The sequence below is a fragment of the Choloepus didactylus genome, chromosome 13 (assembly GCF_015220235.1).
Source record: "Choloepus didactylus isolate mChoDid1 chromosome 13, mChoDid1.pri, whole genome shotgun sequence".
Lineage (NCBI taxonomy): Eukaryota > Metazoa > Chordata > Mammalia > Pilosa > Megalonychidae > Choloepus > Choloepus didactylus.
In genome coordinates, this window is record NC_051319.1 from 95,307,798 (window position 1) to 95,330,663 (window position 22,866).

At 42.5% G+C, this 22,866-nt stretch overlaps 1 protein-coding gene across 3 annotated transcripts; it reads left to right on the forward strand.

Annotated features, from left to right (window-relative positions):
- Positions 1-1,475: 1,475 nt before the first annotated feature.
- On the forward strand, positions 1,476-22,451 carry SMIM3 (small integral membrane protein 3). Of its 3 annotated transcripts, none has more exons than XM_037801649.1 (3): positions 1,476-1,768; positions 9,110-9,231; positions 19,992-22,451. In XM_037801649.1, the coding sequence occupies exons 2-3, from the start codon at positions 9,204-9,206 to the stop codon at positions 20,183-20,185; spliced, it is 222 nt and encodes a 73-aa protein (XP_037657577.1). In that variant the 5' UTR covers positions 1,476-1,768; positions 9,110-9,203; the 3' UTR covers positions 20,186-22,451. The 3 variants fall into 3 exon arrangements, with proteins under 3 accessions (XP_037657577.1, XP_037657579.1, XP_037657578.1); XM_037801651.1 differs by having other exon boundaries at positions 9,110-9,161; XM_037801650.1 differs by lacking the exon at positions 9,110-9,231 and having other exon boundaries at positions 1,481-1,768.
- The last annotated feature ends 415 nt before the right edge of the window (positions 22,452-22,866 follow it).

Here is a 22,866-nt window from a genome sequence, read left to right on the forward strand (position 1 = left end):
CGATTACTCTTCCCTTCCAATGCCCTCTTGGCAAAATCAGTCCAGCTGTGGCATCAGACTTAATGCAGTATGCTTCCCCATAGGGTATTCGAACTTCTTTTTTAGTTTGCTTTTTGAGTCTCAGGGCAAAGCGATATTTACGAGATACTGACGTACTGCTAAAGGGAAAAGGGAGACGAAGCCTGGCTCATGCAGGCTCCAGCACTGGGCCTCCACGTTCTCTCAGAAGGCCAGGGCATATGGAGCTACCAGCCAGAGGAATCTCCATCCCCTTCTCCTAACCAGGAATCATTCTGTACTAAACTGAGATTGTCTTCCTTTAACTTGTTTTTTCTTTTAAATGAGAGTATTGTATTAAATTATTCGGAGTTGTGTGATACTTGTTTTTAGGATCCCACACTTCTCCTTGAGTAAAACATGTTCCTGGGTGTTGATTCCTAGAATTTTTGTCAAGTCACTTCTCATGTCAGTCTCTTTCTTCCTTACTGTCTTCCCTCTAGAAAGACTGGCATCTAGAAATGATAATCTAGGAGTTGTTTCTGCTGACCTTATCCATGAGTCAGGAAACAGGTGAGGGTAAGTTCAGAGATACGACACCATATTAAATTTAGGCCTGGGTAAGGCAGCATGGTTCTTACCATACCCATTGGGCCAGGGAAGAAACTGACACATATGTGGGCTCCACATCACAGTCTCATGGATGATCAAGTCGTTGAAAAAAGGAATAAGACTGAAAAAAACTCAACTGCTGAATTAAGTACTGTGGATGTTAAGATTGGACCGGTGACCCCACCTCCTCATTCCATAGATGAGGGGATTGAGGAAGAGGAAACAGCAGAGTTTACATCGCCCTGTCTGGGAGCTGGGCCACAAACAGGGTGTGGGAAACCTCTAGGAAGCTGAACTCTAATGGGCCATTGGTCACCTTGGATTGGACCATTTCATGTTGTCACACACGCACACACAAAATAGGCAGGGCCAGAGACATGCTACAGCGGACAACCAACTGGCTTCAAACCGATCCTCTAAGTCAATCCTCACAACGGGACTTGGTGACAGGCGTTATCATCCTCACTTCACAGAGAATAAAAGAGAGGCAACGCGTCTTGTTTAGCATCCTACAGTCAGGACTTTGCAAAGCAGGAAATCAAGTCCCTGGCTCCTCCCTCCAGATCTATATGCTAGACCGTCCCATGTGTAGGTCACAGCTGGAAAAGGTCTTGGGCGGCACATTTTAGGCAACACTATCGGTTTACAATAAAGAGAATGGAGTCCCCAAGAGGCGAAGGGACTTGCCCAAGGCCATACGGCGAGTGTGTGGCAAGGCTGAGACGGGAATTCTAGACTCCTCGGTTTCTTCCTTTCCTGGCTGGCTCATTTCCCACCCGCAGCGCGCAGGGGAGGCTGCGGGGAGGAGCTGGGCGGGCTCGGCCGGGGGGACCCGGGGAGCGGACTTTCCGGGGGCGGTCCCTAGCTGCCGCGCGTTCTTGAGCAGCTGCAGTCGAGCGCGCCCAGCCCGTAGCCGTGCGTCCGGGGCTCTCCTGCGCGCTCCCGCTCCCCGGGGCTCGGAACAGCCAGGACACTTTCGGGGCGTTCGTTGGGACTGAGATTCCAGGTCTGGCGATCGTTTCTGGCTGCCGGATCCCGTGCGGTCCTGGGGAACCCCTAGAAGCTCGCGCAAGCCGTCCGTGTCCCAGCAACTTTCCGCACGCGGCGATTCGGCTGTGGACAGAGCCACGGGCTTTAAAAGCAGTTCTGTGGATCCGGGGTGAGTGGGGCCATCGGGTATAGTGTGTGGGGCTCCGAGCTGTTCTCCCACCCCGGTGCCTTCTCCTTTCATCTCCTCTTCTCCCTCGTTTCTACCCCTTCCTCATTTTTGCATTTCTTCTCCTCTCATCCTCTTTTCTCTTTTGTCCCTCTTTCAGTACCTAAGTTCCAGCCACCTTGCGCACGCGATCTTGGGCCTCTGGGGAGGCCGGAGCTTGGGTAGGTGAACCCCAGCCTCACTCGTAGAAAGGCTTTTCCTCAGGTTTCCCTACTCTTGACTTCATGGGAAGTGCACCCCCTCCTCGAGGAGGCTCTGCCGCCTCTTTGCTCCCCAAGCCCGGCCTCAGGGCTCAGCCTCTGGGCCTGAGCACCGGACTTTGGCGCTGCGCCGGGAGTTTGTGCCACCCAAAGCCACGGATTGTCTGCCCTGCTTTTCTCAGAGCCTGGCGTAGTAGGCGCCAGGAGTTTGGAGTCAGGGTGGTGGGTTCCAGCCACCACCACTGCGGCTGTTTCAGCACCCTGTCTCGGATCCTTGCTTCCCCGTGTGTGAAATGGGGAAAAGAACCTTTGTATACAGAACGCTAAGGAGAAAGAGGGTGTGAAAAGTATCTTGGAGAGAAGCCTTCCTTCCAAGCCTCCTCCTCTGGGTTATCTGCCCTTTACTTAGGACTTAATTGTTGCAATTTCCTTGCACACCACCCCCCCTCCCTCCACAAACGTGTAAATTCCTTGAGGGTAGGAACTGTTTTTCTGTCCTGATCCCTGAGGCATCCTCAGCATGCAATACAGGGCCTGGCAAATAGTAGGTTCTCAATACATGTTTGCTGAGTGAAAGAATGAAAGATGAAACTGTAAAAGTCTGTATAAATGTCATGGCTTGTTATTTTTATTGACAGGGGCCAGCCTGGGTTCTTCTTCATGACAGCCCCACTTGTTTCTTCCTGAACAGCACTGGCCTTGTGGGCACCCGGGGACTAATGATTCTCACAGTTGTCTGTAGACAGTGAATGCTCAACTCCTCAAAGCTCCAGACTGTAGTGATGAAAGCTGCTGGGTCAGTCAAATGTCAAAGATTTCCTGAACATCAGCTCGGAATCTGCCAGGATCAGTAGTACCACTGCAGCTAGTAAAACCCAGGAGGGACTCTTCTCTGGGAGTCAGGAGACCCTCTGAGTTATCTCTACTGAGGCATTTCCCCCCTCTGGACTTCTCTTTCCCCGTCTGTAAAATGAGGAAATGGGGACAGAACAGATGCATGTCTGCCTGTGGTTGTGCATCTTGTGCCCTTTAGGTTATGCAGGCCACTCAGCATCCCCCAGAGCATACCCAAGAAGCTCAGCTGGGCTTCAGAACATCATGTGCTTCTGTAGTGACAACCAAAAAAGCCAAGAAGTGCTTCTCTGTTCTACAGGGACCCTCTGTTTCCATCTGTCTCGGAGTTATGAATCATGCTCCATCAAATCTCCCACACTCTGACGTGCCTTAGAACAGGGGGCTCCATTGCATAAAAGGTCTAGGGATTTCCCCTCCCTGGCATAGCCTAAGAGACACTGAGCCGTGGTGAGGTGTTTGAAAACAAAACAAACCGGAGACTCTGGGGACCTGTGGTTGGGTCAGATGCTGGGCCCCAGGGGTGACAGACCAAAGGAATAAAAAGGCGGTCCCAGCCTCAGATGCTTTCCCAGCCAGGTTCTGATCCCTTTTTAAAAAGACTGCTTTTGTTTCTTCTCTGTAGATTAAAACACTCAAACAAAGGTAATAACTCCAAGGAAAGTGGGTCTTTATCTTGGCTGGCCTTACGTTGCCACTGTTGGCATTGGTATCAAAGAAATATATGTGTACTCAGTTTATTCAGTTTATGGGAATGCCAATCAATAGGATGTTGGAATTGGCACCCCCAGCATTCCCTGCCTTGATAGGCCAGGTAAGCAGAATGATGTAATAATAATCACACTCTACATTTATGGAATGCTTAGTATGAACCAGGTAGTCTTTTATATGTGCTAACTCATTTAGTCTTTACCACAGTCCTATGAGGTAGGTACCATCATTACCCCATTTTATAGATGAGGAAACTGAGGTGCAGAGAGAGTAACTCACTCAGGATCACCCAGGAAGTAGGTGGCAGAGTGTGATTTGAACCCAGGTGGCCTGGCTCCAGAGCCTATGCCCTGAACTTCACTGGAATCCAGGGCAGTCTGGATTTAGATCTTGGCATTGTCACCTATTTGCAGGGTGACCTGAGAGAAGTTACATGAGAATTTGACAGCCTCCAGACTAGCGAATCACTAGGGACTCTAGCTCCCTTCCAACTCACTAAGGAACCAGAGCGTGAAACTCAAGAGAGAATGGAGTACATCTAGGAGTAAAGGCTTAAGAGTTAGTTAGCTAGGGTGGGGGTAAAACTGGTCAGATTTATAATTGCCTAGCATGTTAAACAACAGCAAGCCAGAGTCAGTGACCAAACTGTGTATTTTGAATTGCCTGCTTATATATAGATATGGCTTCCTTATTTTGTTGATTTGGACTCTGAATGGCTGATTGGGCCTCTGAATTGCTGATGACCCACTACATGTGACCAGGAAAAAATGAAATGGAGCTTAGAGGAGAGAGAGAAAAAATTAAGCTAGGGACTCCAAACCAGTTTCAGCCAGTGATAACAAATACCTGGCCTTCTTCATCCCCTGGCTGACACTAATGATCAGTACTTTGCTGCCAACCTCCAGGAATCCTGGGAACCCTTCTCATCTCAGTGCCCTGGACAGCTTCTACCAATTCACTGTGGAGCTTTTTTATCTTGCCCTCCCAGAGACTTCCCCTTTCATTCCTCTGGGTTATGATCAAGGAAATAAGAAGTGTCAAAACAGGAGCTCCTGTTAAGTGCCCTGGGTGGCATCATAGGAAACAGCTTGGAGCTTTTTCAGATGAATTTTTACTTCCCCTTCTCCCTTCTGCATTTTCTTTACTGGTCTTCAACCCAAGACCATTCTGGAACTGGGGACAGGGCAGTGAGGGAGCTAAGGTGTCAGGGGAGCAGGCTCAGTCTCTGAGAGCTGGCCAGACCTGTGGCGATCACCTTGTCTGGCCTTTCCAGTTGACTGAAGGGAAACCCAATGCCCAAATTGGGAGATTGACTTGTTCAGGATCATATGGTATAGTAGTTAGAAAGCCATTACTGCTATGTGCTGCTATCACCACAAACTTAGTGACTTAAAACAACTCAGATTTATTATTTTACTGTTCTGTAGGTCAGAAGCCTGGTACGAGTTTCACTGGACGAAAATCAAGGTGTCGGCAGGCAATGTGGCTTTCTGGAGGTTCTGTGGGGGAGTCATTCTCCTGTTCATTCAGGTTGTTGGCAGAATTCAGTTCCTTGGAGAGGTCACCCTTCTTGCCGGCTGTAAACTCAGGGCCCTCCCTTGCCTCTGGAGGCTGCCACGTTGCCTGGCTCATAGTCCCCTTCCCCCTTCTTCAAAGCCAACAAAAGTTAAGTTGAGTCCTTTTCCTGTCACATCTCTTTGACCCACCCTTCTGCCTCCCTCTTTCACTTTTGAGGACTTTTAAGTGATTAAATTGGGCCCATGCAGATAATCGAGGTTAATTTTCCCATCTCAATGTCCTTAACTTTAGTCATATCTGCAGAATCTCTTTTGCCTCTATTCCCACGGTTCCACCCTGAGTTATCATTCCTTTTTCATATTCATGGGTTCTGGAGATTAGGACATGGACATCTTTGGGGTGGGGGACGGTTTGCATTATTCCGCCTACCACACATAGTGAGGCCCACTTCGGGTGAGTGATTTGTTCAAGATCAAACAGTGAGGTTGGGGATTGGCTCCACTCTGGTGCTCTTCAGTTGTATCATCAAGCCCCCCAACAACCCATCTCTTGGAGAATCTCCTCTGTCAGCCAAGCACATGGCAGGCATTTAGTGACTGGCAAATAACAATGATGGATGGTAGTGGCTTCAACAGGTTGCTGTGGATTTGGCCTGGGTGCTCTCCTCTCTTGGCTCTCTGTTGGTTTCTAGGACTCTGTGATTGGTTGGGTCAGATGGTACATGCAGTCTGGAAGAGCTCTGGCTGTGTTCTGATCTCTTTGAAGTATCCTGGTGTTTTTCCATTTTTCCAGCCACAGAACAGATAGAAACTCACACAGGGAACAAGGCTTTAGGCCGTTAGGAATTTTTGGAGAAGACGGGCCAGTTGCAGTGAAATGAGGGCAGAGCACTCTTCAGGGACCTTGGGTCTTCAGAGAAAGCCTTCCAATTTGATTCATTTCATATTTCTGATGATTGTGTGACCTGTCCATTCCTTCTTCTGGCCCTTTCCTTTGGAACAAAGGTCCCTAGTGAAGCAGATTCTGTTCTGGGTTGGTTTGTGTCTGAAGCCATCTATTACACAATGGGAGGAGAGCTATTTCCAAGAGTAGATGTGAGGCTGTGATGAGTTTCTCAGACAGAACTTGGTATGGGAAACTCCCTCACTTTTTTTTTTTTTTTTTAACTGCACCCCCTCACTTTTTATCATCCTCGCTGTCCTCTTCTGAGAACAGAGAAAGAAAGGTTCACACCCTGGGCAGCACTTTCCCCTCCAAGCCCATTTCAATATCCAGCTCATTAGCCCAGGGAATCAAATCTTGAATTGGGCCTCACCAGCCCAAGCCAGCTAAGAAGAGTGAATCCCAGAAGCCTGGTCCCCTTCCATTCAGGGTGGGCTCCAAAAGAAAGAGGCCCCCATAATCCTTCCTGATTCTACGGAGGATTCAGAGAACCATCAAGTCAGGGGGTGTCATTTTATTTTGGAGATTTGGTTCTTACTTTGGGGTTAATGGGACTTTTGAGGGTTCTTTCCGGACATCCTCCAGAAAGAGGAGGTTCTTGGAGTTGAGTTCAATTCTGAAGTTCCACAGTCTGTCCATCTTCATTTCTTCGTTGTTCTTATGTTTGTTGGGCAGACACTGTGACAGGTGCTGAGCATACAACAGTGAGCGAGAGAGAAGCCTGCTGCTCTCCCTATGCTCACATTTGAGTGGACAAAGATGGCCCAGAAAAACAAACAAGCCAGTTTTAGATTGTGAAAAGTATATGAAAAAAACAAAACAAGGGATGAGACAGAGAGTGGTTGGTGGATGAGGGTGGTAATTTAACAGGACATAATTTAAAGGCTTTCTAGGGAGGTGACATTTCAGTTGAGATCCTGGACCTTGAGATGCTAGAAATTGAATAGAAAGATCTGCGGGAAGGACTTTCAAAGAACAGGAAACAGTAAGAACAAAGAACAAAGTGGGATCACGGCTTGGGACACAGGTCATTAGGTGCCCTGGGCCTCTAGGTGGTAAGCGGGGCCCCTGGGAACCTGAGTTACCCCTCTCCATCTGCCTGCCCTAAATGCTCCATTCATCCCTGACAAGTCTGCCAGTGCTCTCTGAGGGTAGAGCCACAGGGAGGAATCTGGAAGGTGGGTGATCCCTGTGGATCCCCAAGTGCTCAGCCCTGTGAATCATCAGCCTGGTTGCTCACATTCTGCAGAATGTTTGCAGAGTCATGAATCTTCGGACGCCCCCAGCATCAGTGAATCAGAACTGCTTCCAGTTGCCTCCTCTCTGGCCTCTGCGTCTGGTGGAAAGGAAACAGCAGCAACACTGTCTGCCCAGAGCTCTTGCAGTGCCAGACCCTGGCCACACCTGCAGAAAGCCACCTGCTTTTCTATCTGCCTTTTCTCCCACTTTGGGATAATTAGGTTTGCCTGCCAGCAGGAAGTCATTTCTTTTATTGCCTTCTTCCTCAGTGAACTCCTGGGTGGTAAAACTGGTTGGAAAACCATTGGCAATCTCTCAAAAGTTAACTGTTAGCTGTAGCTCAAATGTAGAGGGTGTGCATTTCCGGTGGAAGGTCAAAGCTGTCCAGGGGACAGACCATCAAAGGCTGTTTATGAAACTTATTACTGCGGTTTCCTAGATCAGGCTGGGAGAAGTTGCAGCATCCTAGATAATGGAGGGGCCTCTGACCTCTTTCTGAATCTAGGAGTTATGTTGTGTTCTTTGGCTCAGTTTAACATTTAGCCCTCATTGTGTATCAGGCACTATACTAAGTGCTTTATATGCATTAGGTCATTTAACTCCCATGGCAACCCAACAAAGTAGTTACTATTCTTAGTTGTTATTATTCTTGTTTTACAAATGAGAAAATTGAAGTTTAAGGAGGGTAAACCACTTGCCCAAGCCATCAGGATCACATATGCCCCAGCCTCTGGGCTTTGTTGATCATGTCAGTTCTGCTCACTCTGCCTTCTCCCTCATTTCTCCCTTTTGAACTCTTACTTATCCTTCAAAGCCCATATCAAAGTCTTTCTTCTTTATAAAGTCTTCTTCTTCAGGCACAAACTTACGATACTAATTTTTTTTGAGCATCTCCTTTGTTCCAGGCATCTTTATGTATTTTCTCACTTTATCCTCACAACAGGATGTTGTGGCATGCTGCTTTTAGTATCCTTGGTTTACAGATGAGAAGACTGAGGTTTAGAGATGTTAGTTAACTTTGTAAAGGTTACACTTCTAATAAGGGTGATTCCCTCTTCTCTAATAGCATGTGGCTTGTTTCTTCAGTATAGCACTTCCCTGACTTGTATTGCAATTAATAATTGAGAGCCAGCACTGTATTTTCTTTATCCCTGTTGCTGCATCTCCTCCACCACCCTTAATGTTAAGCACAGTGCTATAAATGTTTACTGAATTGAATTGCCTGACTATACCTGTTAAGTTCTTGGACCGGATGAATAGGTCATTTTAATCAATCACTCTGCTGGTTGATTTTTTTTTTTTAAATCGTTAACATGAATTAATTATCTGTCATCTTTGTTGACAAAGTAAAGACATGTTCCAAGTTTGGGATGCTAACAAACTCTGGCTGAAGGAGGAGAGGATATTTGCTTAGGTCAGTGAGTCTCTACAGACAAGTATTATTAATCATAATAAGAGTTAACGTTTGTACAGTGCTTGCTGTGTGTCAGAATGCTGCTAAGTACCATGTGTCGTTATCTCATGTAATTCTCCCAACCCTTTGAAGCAGATACAATTATTATTTTGCCATTTTTGTTTTTGCTTTCAGCTGAGAAACTGGAAACATAAGAATGTTTAAGTAACTGATTCAAGGTTGTTTGTCTAAAAAGTGGTGAGCCACATTTAAATCCAAGCAGGCTGGTCTCAGAGTCTGGGTTTCTTTTATTTTTTATTTTATTTTTATTTTTTTAACATTTTAATTGTGGTGACATATGTATAGTGTAACATTTCCCATTTTACCCACTTTCAAATATACAATTGGTGCTGTTGTTTACATTTACAGGGTTGTGCTGCCGTCCACTTCAGAGTGCTTGGGTAATCCACTTAGTTTCCAGGTAACGTATGTTAGAATATCTACTGGGTTGGAAACCACAATTATGATGCAATCGAGACCATACTTGACAGGTGAGGAATAATGAATTTGAAGACATTGATGTTCCTTTGAATTAGAATGAGGCAACTCTCTCCCTCTTGCTGATGTATTCCTGCAGTTACCAGCACAATTTTAGGATTAGCAGTCGCAGAGTAATCTTTATCTGCCACCATTTTGGGTGTCTGAACAAGGGCAAGTTCATCAGCCAGAGACTTTCCAAGAATGCTGATGGCACATGCCACACCAACTTGTCTAACACCCACTACAGTGATGTTATTGTTTGGGACTGTTGCAATCAGGTTTTCCTTAAGAGTGGCCATTGTGCACAGGAGGAGAAGCGTCTCAAGACGGCCACACAAGTCCGGTGGCAAATGTCAGTGTCCTGTTATAAGTTTTAAGATTGGGAAGTATGAGTCCTCCAACTTTGTTCTTCTTTTTCAAGATGGTTTTCATTATTTGGGACCCCTTACCCTTCCATATAAATTTGATGATTGGCTTTTCCTTTTCTGCAAAAAGAGCCTGGGCTTTTAATACTACTTTGTAATGTGAGGGTAAAGGAAAGACTCTCTCCACATTCCCTCCACTCAGTTGAGTTTTCATGGCCCCACTAGTTTACATGAACTTGGGGATTTGTTGATTTAAGAACTGTTTATTCAGGACCGAAATCACTCAGTAGAGAGGGAGGGCATTTGTGCTGGAGAAGCAGAAGTGAGCTGTGTTGGGTAAAATCAGTACTGGAGCAGAGTTAGAACCTAGGCAAAGTTGTCCACGTTGTCTTTCTACCAATCCCTCATTTTGTATGCAAGTGTGTTTTTCCCTATTTGGTGGAATCTCCCACTATGGGTAGGATTCCAAGGCCTCTTCCACTCTTCCCTGATGTTCTTACCCATAGTGAGGGGTAAATAACTTGCAAGTCTTACCCATTACCTACTTCACTAGATTTATTTGCATTTGGGCCTTAAGCAGAAGGAATGAGATGGCAAAGGGTGGAATTGCATAGGTCAGTGATTCTGATGGGAAATTTCTCCCCTCCCCTCCCCTCCTCTGTTCTCTCTGTTGGTTCTGGAAAACCACCTGCCCCATTTTCTTGTGAAGTTGCTTAGGGTTTTGAGTGGATCTCAAGGACCCTTGTGGGCTTTTGCATAGCAAAAAGGCTTAGCCAAGAAACCTGTCCAGCTCTCACCATTTACATCAGTTTATTCTCTCCCACCACCTACCACCACTTTATCCAACCCAAATTCCTACTCATTTTCCCCAGCTTACATTTCCAACAGAATGGTGGTGGAGTTGAAAAGAGCACTACAAACCAGGAGGCCTGACACTTTGGTTCTGATAACTTGCTGTGTGACCTTAGTCATTTCTTTTGCCATCATTTCCCTCATTGGTTAAATGGGAGATATGGTGTGTGGTTTAAACTGGATAATGTCTAAATTCTGTGTAGATTTTTAGAACGGCATTAATTTATAAAAGATTCATCTCTACAGAACAAACGTAGTAGAAAATAGTATTGCTGTAGTAGTTTTCTATTGTTGCATGACAAATTACCACAAACTTAGTGATTTTAAAAAACATACATTTATTATCTCTTAGTTTCCATAGGTCAGGGGTCCAGGCAAGATCTAGTGCGGCCTCTGCTTAGGGTCACAGAAAGCTGCAGTCAAGGTTTTGGCCAGGCGGCGTGGAAGATCAACTAGGGCAGAATATGCTTCCGAGCTCATTCAGGTTGCTGGCAGAATTCATTTCTGTACAGCTGCAGAACTCATGGAGTCTCGCTTCTTCACGGCCAGGAGGAGAGTGTCTTTGACCTCAGAGAAAGCCTAAGCCCTCTTTTCAAGAACTTCCGACCGATTAAGTCAGGCCCACCCAGGATAATCTTTTCGATTAAATTAAAGTCAATGGATATGGAACCGTAATTACATCTGCAAAATCCCTTCATCCTTGCTCTGTAACCTAAGTTAATCACAGAGTAATCCCAGAGTAATCTTAGTTAAGATAATCTTAGTTATTATCTTAACTAAGATAAGAGGGCCATCTTAGAATCCTTCCTACTGCAATTCCTTCCCAGTAATGCCCTATTCATAGTTGTACCTGGGACTGCTAGGACCAGCTCCCATTTTCTGAATTAGGTCAAATTTATGAAATGGCTCTAAAAGTTACCTGTTCCTATAGTAAAATTACTCTGCATTGAACTAACAGTATGCTTCCTTTTATTCTAATGGAATTTTCTGTTATATTTTTCTAATGCCATTAAATGAATACATGGTTATTCACAGAGGAAATCATTTACGTGTTAGTTTTTTTTTATATTTAATTTTTTTTGGTCTAAGAAATCTTCTGTGTCCTTGGCTGATTTTTAAAATCTGTTTATTCTATCCAGTATCCAAGAAAGATGTCTTGAAATCTCCCACTAAAATTGTGGATTTGTCTGTTTTCCCTTATAATTTTGAGATTAGGTACAAAAAAATTAAAAATTGTTTTATCTTTCTGTTATCTCTAATACTACATTTGCCTTAAAGTCTATTCTGTCTGAATGTGAGATATCTCTACTAGCTTATAGAATTCACACTTGGTGTTACTTTTCTAGCCTTTTACTTTCAACCTTTCTGAATCCCCATGTATCTCTTGTTTTAAAAAAAAATGTATATTTTGTTTTTATTTTTGTATAATTTGATAGTCATTGTTAGTTTGGGGTACCATCTTTCCGTGTGCTTTCTATTTGTTCCACCTCTTCTATGTGTTTCTTTCCCCTCTTCTTTTTTGCCCTGGACGTTATGTACTCTTTTGCTATTCTTTTAATGGATATCTTAGAGATTATTATCTACATCCTTGATTTAACATAGTCTAATGTTATTTGGTTCTTTTGTTCTTTCTCCAACATTGTAAAAGAATCAGAACACTTTAATTGCATTCCTTCCTCTATTTGTTTGCTATTGCTATTGAATATTTTAATTCTGTATTTTTTTTTGAAAATGTCATATTTCACTATAATTCTTGGCAGTTATTTTTGTTCAGCTCTTTTAGGATATCATTTAGCTCTTTCCTAGATCCCATTGTTTCTGTTGAGATGTTGGCTGTCAGTCTAATTGTTTTCATTTTGAAAATAATGTGTTTTTTTCTGTTTAATTTTGATTTTCAGCAGTTTTACTATAATTTTCCTAGTTATGGATTTCATTATATTTATCCTGCTAGGAGTTCATAGGGATTGTTTAGTTTGTGAATTGATGTCTGTCATCAGCCTTCGAAAATTCTCAGCTAGCATTAATTCTAATACTTTTTTCTTTCTCATCCTCTCTTCTCTCCTTCTGGGACTCGAGTGACATGTATGTTGTACCTTGCCAATATTTCCCTATATTGTTTAACCTGTTTTCCATATTTTCCATCCTTTTATTTCTCTCTGCTTAATTCTAATATTTTTTTTGACTTATTCTCTAGTTCGCCAATTCAGCTATGTCTAATCTGCTGTTAAACCCATCCATTGCATTCTTAATTTCTATTATTTTTCAGTTAAAGAATTTCTATTTGGTTCTTTAAAAACTCTGTGTGTCCTTCCATATATAGTTTACAGTTCTTTGTCAAAATCCTGAATCTGGGACAACTTTAATTCAGTTTTAGGGACTATGATGATTCAAAGCTGTGGGAGAAGTGGTACACTTCCAGTTCACCCTTAGAGCTAAGAGTGCTCTTTGAGATCTAAACCCAAAGTGCAGGGGTTTTACCGTGCATTCTCCCTGCCTTGGCAGGCTGTGGACTCCAATTTTGTTTCCTTAGCCGCCTGAGTCTATCAGAAACACTGCTCATTCTTTGTCCTCTCCTAGGGGAAATGCTGCTCCAAATGTCAGACTCACCTGGATTTCTGTCTTCTCCCAGATCTTAGTCTGGTAATTCTTCATTATTTTCTTAGCTCTTAGTGACTTCAAGCAGGTTTTTTTTTTTTTTTTTTTTTTTTGCCTAACTCTTCTAGTTGTCCTCAGTCAGAGGATTGGTCCAAATTGTTTAGCCACTATTACCAGAACTCCCGACCTTTGTAGGTTGTATATCTCTTCTTAATCCTCTAAATCTGGAATGACTTTTGGCCAAAAACAATAATAGTATGACGTGGACTTAGAAGAGACCTCTGGGTCTGGCATACCCTATGCTCATACTGCTGGGTGTTGACTCCTTGGCGGTAGCTGTAAGTGTAGTAAATACAGGGTCAGGAGACCAGAGGGTAAATTCTATTTACTTAGCTTTATGATCACTGGCTGGTTAACCTCTCTCAGCTGTAGTTTCTACATCTGAAAAATAATACCCCCCACAGCATTATGGTGCAAGTTAAATAAGTTAATATAAGGAACAAAGCCTGGCACAGTGCTTATCACTTGTTAAACAAATGCCAGTTTGTATGATTCTATGTTTGTGGTAATAAGGGAAGGGGTACCTAAATTCTCTGTGCTTCTTGGAAGTAAAAGTCATCTCTTTTGAGTAAATAATACTAACTCCTAAGAGAGTATCTTGCACAAAGCAAGTACTTGATGAATGAATGAATGAATGAATATTCTAGACAGTTACTTGTTCTGATAGTGCTCAACTAAAAACAAAAGTGCCCTGTCAGAGAGGGAAAAGTGGCTTGCTGGTGAGTAATTCTCATAGTTGAAAGGTAAATCGATAGCACAGACTAATTGCCTTGAATTCACTTATTCTAAAGCTATCCCCTTGTAGGTAATTCTAATTTATGAAATTTGTATAATTTCTCTTATAACTAGAAAGTTGGCTATAGGATGGGATTTGCTGGAATAATGATTCTTTTGCAAAAGGACTTTTAGTTGCTTAAGAAAAATGGTTCTAGAAGGAAAACTTGGTGTTTCCCAAGCAGGCAGCAGGGCACCCTACCAACTGCCTAAATTGGACCCAAGTGGGGTACTTGATAGGTGGGATGAGTTATCCACTTTTGGATAAACCATAATTTTCTCCTCCTTTGGTGCAACTACAATTTTTCATCCTTACACTCAGCCTTGCTAATGAATCCAAAGTAGTGATTTTTTTTTTGATTATTGACTTGATTCAATTGCTTAAGACTTGTGGGCTAAGGGGGAGCAAGGTTATGTGCATCTCACAGGGCTGGTGGTGTAGGGCCTTGAAGCTGATGGGATGGTGTGTTTGGGACCAGTTGCTTCTCCATTGGTCAGCAAGGGTGGTGTTAATAAAAGTTTCTTAGACATTCATATATTGAACATATGTCAAAGTTTATTATTCATTAATGAGGTAAAGAGCTGATAAAGTATGCCAATGTGAAATGACATGGGAGATAGGAGTTTAGGTCTGAGTGCTGTTTTTACTTTCCATGGTCATACAATGGTCACACTCTTATTAGTTAAATTTGGGACATGAATGGCTTGAGCCCATACTCCAACATGAACCATTAATCAGAAATAACAAGTAACATATTTGAGAAGCAAACGATGAGCAGATTGATCTATGGTTATTAACTAGATGTATCAAGGAACAAGATTTCATGCACTCACAAGGAGTCAGTGCACCCAGATGCCAAAGAAAGGTCAAACAGAAGTCATCTAGCAGAAGCTTAGTGTCCTGCTTTGTCTCAAGCAGAATTTTCCAGTATGCAATTAAAGATGCTGAACATTTGGTTTGCTTAGCTCCTATTTTGGGGACAAATTTTTTCTTTCACAGTGGGGTGGGGTGGACGTGGCTGGAACCCTGTTACATGGGAAGGAATAGAATAGCCCATTGAGGACACATGTTTGAGGACTGAGAAGATTGAAACATGGAGCGCTTCCTGTGGCCTCTGATGTCTGACTGTCTCTACTGAAGGGCCTTGGAGAACATTTCAAACTGCAGTTTACAAATTGTGTTCAGAGTAGCCCAAAGGGTCAAGAGGAAGCTGAACAGCTGTGTGGACCTACAAGTAAGCAGACTGTACCACAAGGGACACACACACACACAAAACCTTGAAAAAGTTATTCTCAGAATTCTTCAGTTAGAAGAAAAGACTACTTTAATATCATCATAATACGTAAATTCTGTGTGTTATGGTTTAGTAGTGCTTTCAGTTTGAATTGCATATATGAAGGGGGGCACCCTAAATTTGAGTGCTTAGGACCTCTAAGGGTGTTGATCCAGCTATGCTCATTGGGTAAGACCCCAGGACCCCTTCCTTGCTCCTGCCCCCACTTCCCTGCTCTTCTAGAGTGGCCTCACTTTATCCTGTTTTTGTGATTGGGGTTTTAAATACATTTTCATTTCTGAAAGAGTAATATTGGTACAGCCTAGGATACAGGTTATAGAAAAAGTTTCCTTTATTCATCTACTTGTTCTGTTTTGATTTGTTTTGGTGAGGGGCTGTGGCATGTCCAGATTTATGTCTTTGACTAATTATTCTGGAAGGGGATGGGGATTGAAGATGGGAGAGGACCCCAGGACCTCAGTTCTGTCTCTGTGAAATAGGGCTGGTTCTAACTTGAAAGTTCCACGATTCTTGATTGTGGATGAGCCCTGAAACCCGAGTTCCTGTAAATGACAGGTTTTGCTTATGAAAATCAGCCAGAGAGATTATGTATTCCTGGCACTTGGAGTCACAGAGACTGTTTGATGTTAGTGGATTTACTGGAAAGGGTTTTTGTTAGGTTCCTTTGGCCTAAAGCAAGTGAGCTGTTGATGTAATCAGGAGACCACAAAGAATGATTTCCTCCACCCCCATGCCTCCTTTCCAGTTTGCATCTCCTGTGACTCATGTTTCTGTGTCTTAGACCTTGGAGAAAGTGACCACGTTTCCAAGGCTGAGGCAGGGCCAGTCTGTGCCTCTCCCTCTGCAGGCCCCAGCCGGATAATCCTGGGGAGCCTTGCTAGAGGCTTCTTCCTCCTTAAACGTTCCCTGATTTGACCAGCCTGGCTACAGAGTACCTAGGAATCAGTTCTCAAATTATGGAGCTAGAAGGGGTCTTAGAGATCTTAGGGTTGGTTGAGCCCAGGGGTTCCCAAACCCAACTGCACATTTGAATCACCTGGGGAATGTGAAAAATGTGCCCCCTTCCATTCCCTCTTGAATCTATTTCAGGAAGTCTGGAGTGGGGCCTAGAAGTCAGTGTTTTCCAATCCTGTCCATGTTCACTTAATCCTGTATATGGCTTCTGGTAACCAGTGATCTAGTATCATACCTTCATTTTATTTGATTTAAAAATCATATATGTATGTATTTATTCTCTTCTATGAAAAATTACAAACAAACAAAAAGAAACACATTTTCCCTTCTACCCAGTTGATATAAAAAATTAAAAGTAATACATGGTCATGTTTAGAAAATTCAAATGGTATAAAAGCAAGACAAATGAAACCTAAAAAGCCTAGGACAGCTACCCAAATGTAACCACTGTTAACCCTTTCTTGTGATTCTATCAGAAAATATCTTTCATGTGTATATCCTCATGTCTCTTATCTATATAATGCTTGTATTAGTCAGTGTTCCCTCGGGAAACAGAACCAATATTTACAGGAGATATCTGTAAGTATTATGATATTTTATAAAATTGTCTCATGCAAGTGGGGGATGCATGAGTCCAAATTCGGTAGGGCAGGCTGCAAGCTGGGAACTCCGATGAAGATTTTCGATGAATTCCCCAGGAGAAGCTGCCTGGCTGCAGTAAGGATGGAAATTCTCTCTTTGACTGCTGAAATCTTCCCTTCTCCTTTGAAAATCTTCAACTGATTTGATGAGACTTCTCTCATTGCTGAAGGCAATCTCCTGTTGATTGTAGATGTAATCAGCCATAGATGCAATCAACTTACTGGTGATTTAAGTCCATGAAATGTCCTCACTGTAACAGTTAGGCCAGTGCTTGCTTGACCACACAACTGGACACCATAACCTGGTCAAGTTGACACATGAACCTAACCAGCACAATTGTTTTACAAAATTTGAACCAAAGGAATCATCCTATACAAACTGTCCTGTATAGGACCTTGGTGTTGGTCTCCCCATCCCCACCCTCATTTTGGATATTTTGGAGCTCACCATAGATCAGCATAGACAGATCTACATCATTCTTTTTTAGTAGCCATTGGAACAAGGCTTGCTTATAGTAAGAACCATATAATTATTTGCTAAATAAATAAATAAATCCCTAGTATTCCATTATATGGATAGACCCTATTTTATTTTACTATTATGGACACTTTGGTTGTGTTGTTTGTTATAACATTGTATGAATTAATCTAGTAACTTAGTTGTTTGCATATTTTGGGGATTGCATTTGCGAATGGTGATCAGTATCTGAGGGTGGCAACAATGGACACGGAGCGGAAACAGAATTACTAGGTCGTTCACATTTTTAACATTAGTTCACACTATATTTCTTTTTTTAAATTTTAATAATACATTTTATTTTTAAACTATTAGTGAGCTATTTTACACTTTTTTGGTACAGCAGTTTTGAAATCTGGTTTGTATCTAACACAGCACATCTCAGTTTGGACTAGCCACATTTCAAGTCCTCAAAGTCCTGTTTGACTGGTCACTACCATTTACGACAGCATGAGTCTAAAGGGAGAGATCTCCAAGTGGAAAAATAAAACATACTTAGGAGATAGTGAGCAGACCAATTTAACTACACCAGAGAATCCATTTCAGAGCGGCAGTGGAGTTATGATTTGAAAGGTAGACGTAAACAATTGTAGAGAGCCTTCAGTGCCTTTCTCTGAGGAGTTTGAAAACTAAGTGTCCTTGAAGTTTGTTGAATCCTTGATTGTAGCACAGTAAAAGGAGAGCCTAAGAAGTGCCAGTACATGTTATACTCTGATGAACCACTGTCGAGCTTTTAGGAGGGTGAGAGGCTGCCAAAATCTGATCCCAGTGCTCTGTATCCCAGAGGATAAGGGATGACACCCTGGCCATAATCATTGCTTGATGATTCCTTATTGAGTCTGAGAACAGTATAAACAGCTACAGGAGTTAGTGGATCCTTCCTGAAGGAATTAGAGCAGGTGATTTTTGGGAATTTCTTTTTAAACCCCAAATCCTTAATTCTGATATCATTGGTTGCCATGAGACAAGTGGCATCTCACCTTTTAGATATTTTTTAACATCATTCAATTGGCTAGCTGATGTCAGCATATTGTTTATCATACTTCCAAGGCTTACCCAGGATAGCCCCGGTCTATATATGCATCTTGGTGTAATTATTAATGGTGTCCCCTTTCACTCTCCACTCTGCCCCTTTTGTTGGGGGTGGGGAGGGGCAGTTCTCACCCACTAAAACTATATTCCTTTTGATGATGCTATGTCATTGTGAAGCTGGTTTGTCAGTGGTTGCTGTAATATGGCAACTTTACCCCATGAAAATTAGTATGGAACAAGAAATGAGGGTGGCGCAGTCCAATCTGATGCTACTGGGCGTGAGGACCTTCTCAGCCCACAGTGGAGCCTCCTACGTGGCAAAGGAAATTCCCTTGAATCACAAGCCCGGTTTTCTCCCTCACTATCTTCTGAGACTGTCTGGTTTGAAAGGCTGAGCAGTGCCCAGTGGGTGAACATATCCCATCAGTAAGTAACTGTGGTTAAGAATGAAATGAAATGAATTTCATAATGAAATTCATTCATAAATGAAATGAAATTTATGAAATTTCATAAAAATGAAATAAAAAATATTAGTTCTTCTTTAAATTTGTGTATATTATTTCTTTCAAGCAGCTACTAAGTTGCTGGGTCATAAATACTGATTAAATTGTTTGAACTTAATAAACAATTTATAAATGGAACTACTAGATATTTCTTTTGGCTTGAGGTGCTGAGAAAAAATTATTGAAATACTAAGGGTGGTATGAACTGAAAAAGTTTGGGAACTGTATAACTTCTTTATCCATCAGAACTCTTTTAGCATAAAAATGCTGGGGAGGATTTTGTTGACTTAGCCTGGGTCACTTGCCTATTCCTGAATTATGCAGCCAGGATTATGTAGCAGTGTCAGCAAGAAAGAACTGTCTTTCCTAATAGCTTGTGCATAAAAGCCCTGGAGAGGACTTTGTTTGACTTAGGCTGGGTCACCTGCCTGTTCCTGAATTGTGACCAGCATTATGGAGATTTTTATGGCCAAATCAATGTCACATAGTTATCCCTGTGCTCAGGTGAGTGCCCCAACTAAACTACATGGAATAGGGAAGTTCTCTACAAAAAAGAGGGAGTTCTGTTATCAGGAGAAGGGGAAAAGGGTACAGGATCCAAAATAGATTTTCCATTGTACAGATGAAGGAACAGGATAGGTAGTTTAGTATTTTAAAGATTAAAGTATGTACTTTCTGGGGTCCCACAGATCTTGGTTCACTTTCCTAGGCAAATTAACTTTAAGGTCCTCATCTGTAAAATGGGAATAACTGAAGAGAAGGCAAAAGAAATTTAAAAAAAAAAGGGGGAGGGGTGGTAATAATAGTTCCTAGCTCATAAGGTAAAGTCTATAAATGAGTTAATATACATAAGGTGCCAACTATATAATGGTACTGTGAACAATTGAATGTATGCTATCTATGACTGCATGCTATGTGAATATATCTCAATAAAATTGAATTAATAAAATAAACAGGCCAACAAAGGGTAAGAAAATATATATATATGAAATGTGCCTATCAGAGGGGCTGGTACATGAAAAACGCTCCATAAATGGAGCTTTTACTATTATTGCTCAAGGGACCTTAAAGATCACGCAGCTGGTAAGTGACTCAAGCTTCTGACTCCTGTAGCAGGTTTCCTTCCAACACGGGAGGCTGGGGGAGGGTACACAGCAGTGACCTCCTTTCCTGTTTGTTACAGAGCGAGGCAGCATGGACGCCGTCAGCCAGGTCCCCATGGAAGTTGTGCTCCCCAAGCACATCCTGGACATCTGGGTCATTGTCCTCATCATCCTGGCCACCATTGTCATCATGACCTCCTTGCTGCTGTGCCCAGCCACTGCCGTCATCATCTATCGCATGCGGACTCAGCCCGTCCTCAATGGGGCTGTCTGAGAACCTCCCCGGAGGGCCAGGTGAGGGGATGAGGACTGGAACCCCCTTTCCCAGCCTCTTCCCCTTTCTCAGAAAAGCAACAGGAAGGACTTTGGAGCTTGGACTTCAGAGCATTATGTGAGAGGAGACCTCACGTCTACTTTTGATTCTGCCACTGGCCAGCTGTGTGTTTGGCTGAGGGACCTAACTCGATGTGTCAGGTTCCTAATCTTTCAAATGGGGACAATGGTCCCTGCCCTTCCTACCTCATCAGGTTGTGAGAATCAAATGACTTTGTGGAGGTAAAAGCTATTTTTGAACAGTAAAGTCACCACAGATATACAAGGTGTTACTGCTAAGTGCTGAGAAGCTTTGAAGAACCAATGAACCTAATTGCTGATGATGGCCTTAAAGGTGATGAGGGTAACACTGGGGGCTGAGCAGCCTTTTCTAGTGCCTCTCAGGTCAAGCTGAGCAAAAGGCACCTTGTCCTCATTCCAAGGAGTCAGCAGCACATTGGCTCAAAGTTATTTTCTTTGAGGTGCCAGTCCCTCTAGTTTTCTCAGCTAAGAGGGAATTGAGCATGGTAGGGGGAGGGAGATAGGTGGAACTTCCCACGACCTTCTTGGGGCCAGAATCTCTGCCCCTATGCAATCTGATGGAAGACTCTGTCATTTCTTCACACTGCTATGGGAGCTGGGGTGATGGGCTAACGTACTTCCTTTCTGCACTTGTGTCTCATCTCTCTGTAACTTTTGACACTGAAGCAGCGAAGGGAGATGCAGGTGGCTGTTTCCTGCCCAGCTTTCAGGATCTTCAGCCCCCATCCCCTTGTGTGCTCCTCACTAGAGAAGCTCTGCCCCCTCGGCTGCAGCTCCCACATAATAAGCTCAGTGGTATAACGTGTGCTCCCTTCACACCCTCCCACCACACTGCAACTAATCTAAGATATAGACATATTTTAAGAGAAGTTCCCGGGACTTTGGAATCAACTCAACACAATGATGGTTATTTTAGATGCTATGATAGATGTATTTATAGAGAGATTTCTGGATCAGTCAAGCTGTTTGATACCAAAATCAGCAACATCCTGGGACTTATTAAATTATATTAGATGCTAGCACAGATATCAGGATACTATTATGTGGAAATGATGTTTTTATTCTGATCTGATTTCATTGATATACACAACTAATTTCCAATAAAGTGCCAGAATGAGCTTGTCTGAAGTCTTTCTTTAAAGAGCACCTATTAAATTCAGGAAATCAGATAAAAAGGATTCCATTGAATTTATGGGCCTTAGAGACAGTTTGAACATAAGAACAGCCAGGAGAAGAATCAAATCAACTTTCAGGGTTTTAGCTTGGGCAAGTGGGTGAACAGTTATGCAGTTTACACAGATGTAGCATGTAAGGGGAGGATTAGATTTTGGAAGTAAGACGGTGGATTTAGTATTGGGCATGTTGAATTTGAGGTGCTTATGATATTCAGGTGGACACATTCAAAAGGCAGTTGTAAATCTGGTTCAATCCCCTGGGAAAGATCTCATGGCTGCAATTAGGGTTTGGAAGATTATCAGCATATGGCAGATAAAGCCACATGAGAAAGTTGTGTGAACAACAATCCAAAGGTTTGAGTACAATGTATAGTAGCTTTTGGAATGAGAATGAAAATACAAATTACAAATCCAAATTTATTGGCCACTTTGGAAAATCAACGGTTTGGTCATGAAAAGAGAAACAATTGCAATATTTATAGAGTGCTGGTAAATATTGTCCATTCAAAATGCCAAATGAGCTCTATCTGATAAAATGTTAAGCAATGAAAAGCAAAATACAAAATTGCACCTACTCAGTGGCACCTCCAGAATTTATCCAGAAATTTAGTGTTTTTCTTTTAAGGCAAATGGTTCTCAAACTTTAATATGCACCAGAATCATCTGGAGTGTTTTTTTTCTTTTTTAAAAAATTTTTTATTGTGGTAACATATATACAACAGAAAATTTCTCTTATTAACCACTTTGATGTATACAATTCAGTGATATTAATTACATTTGCAATTTGTGCTACCATCACCACCATCCCTTACCAAAACTTTTTCATCACCCCCAAAAGAAACTTTGTACCCATTAAGCAGTAACTCCCCTTTCCTCCTTGACCCTAGTAACATGTATTCTACTTTCCGTCCGTATGAATTTGCACTTACTAGGGATTTCGTGTAAGTAAAATCACGTTTGTCCTTTTGTGTCTGGCCTATTTATGTTATATATATGTTAACACAATAAAAAGAAAAAAAAAGGACTCTGGCATTTTAAATACATCTCCATGTCCTTTGAGTAACATTGCACTGAAGTACTGTGAACTTTGTTTCCATGGTGATAGCTGCCTAGTACTTAAACATTCTCCAAATTGCCTGTTGAAAAACCAGAAAAAGTTGGGATGATAAGCATGGGATTAGTGTTGTGTAACTCACAATGAGAACGGGAAGAAATATACTGGGAATTGGTGGCTGTGGGAAGCAGGCTCTGTGGGTTCTACTTAACTTTTCTGAGTCTGATTCCACGTCTGTAAAGAGAGCATAGTGGAGGGTATCGGAATTAAGTGAGAAAATCATTTCATGTTTTTAGGTTGAATGAGTGTAGAGTGCTTTTTTAGGCAGTCCACCAGATTGTGATGCAGCTCTTTTTTTCACAAATGGAGCAT

Bases quoted from the DNA above. Each gene is read 5' to 3' on its own strand.
- SMIM3 (XM_037801649.1), top strand. From the start codon at position 9,204: ATGATGCAATCGAGACCATACTTGACAG. The intron at 9,232-19,991 runs GTGAGGAATAAT...TGTTTGTTACAG, and splicing joins ATCGAGACCATACTTGACAG to AGCGAGGCAGCATGGACGCC.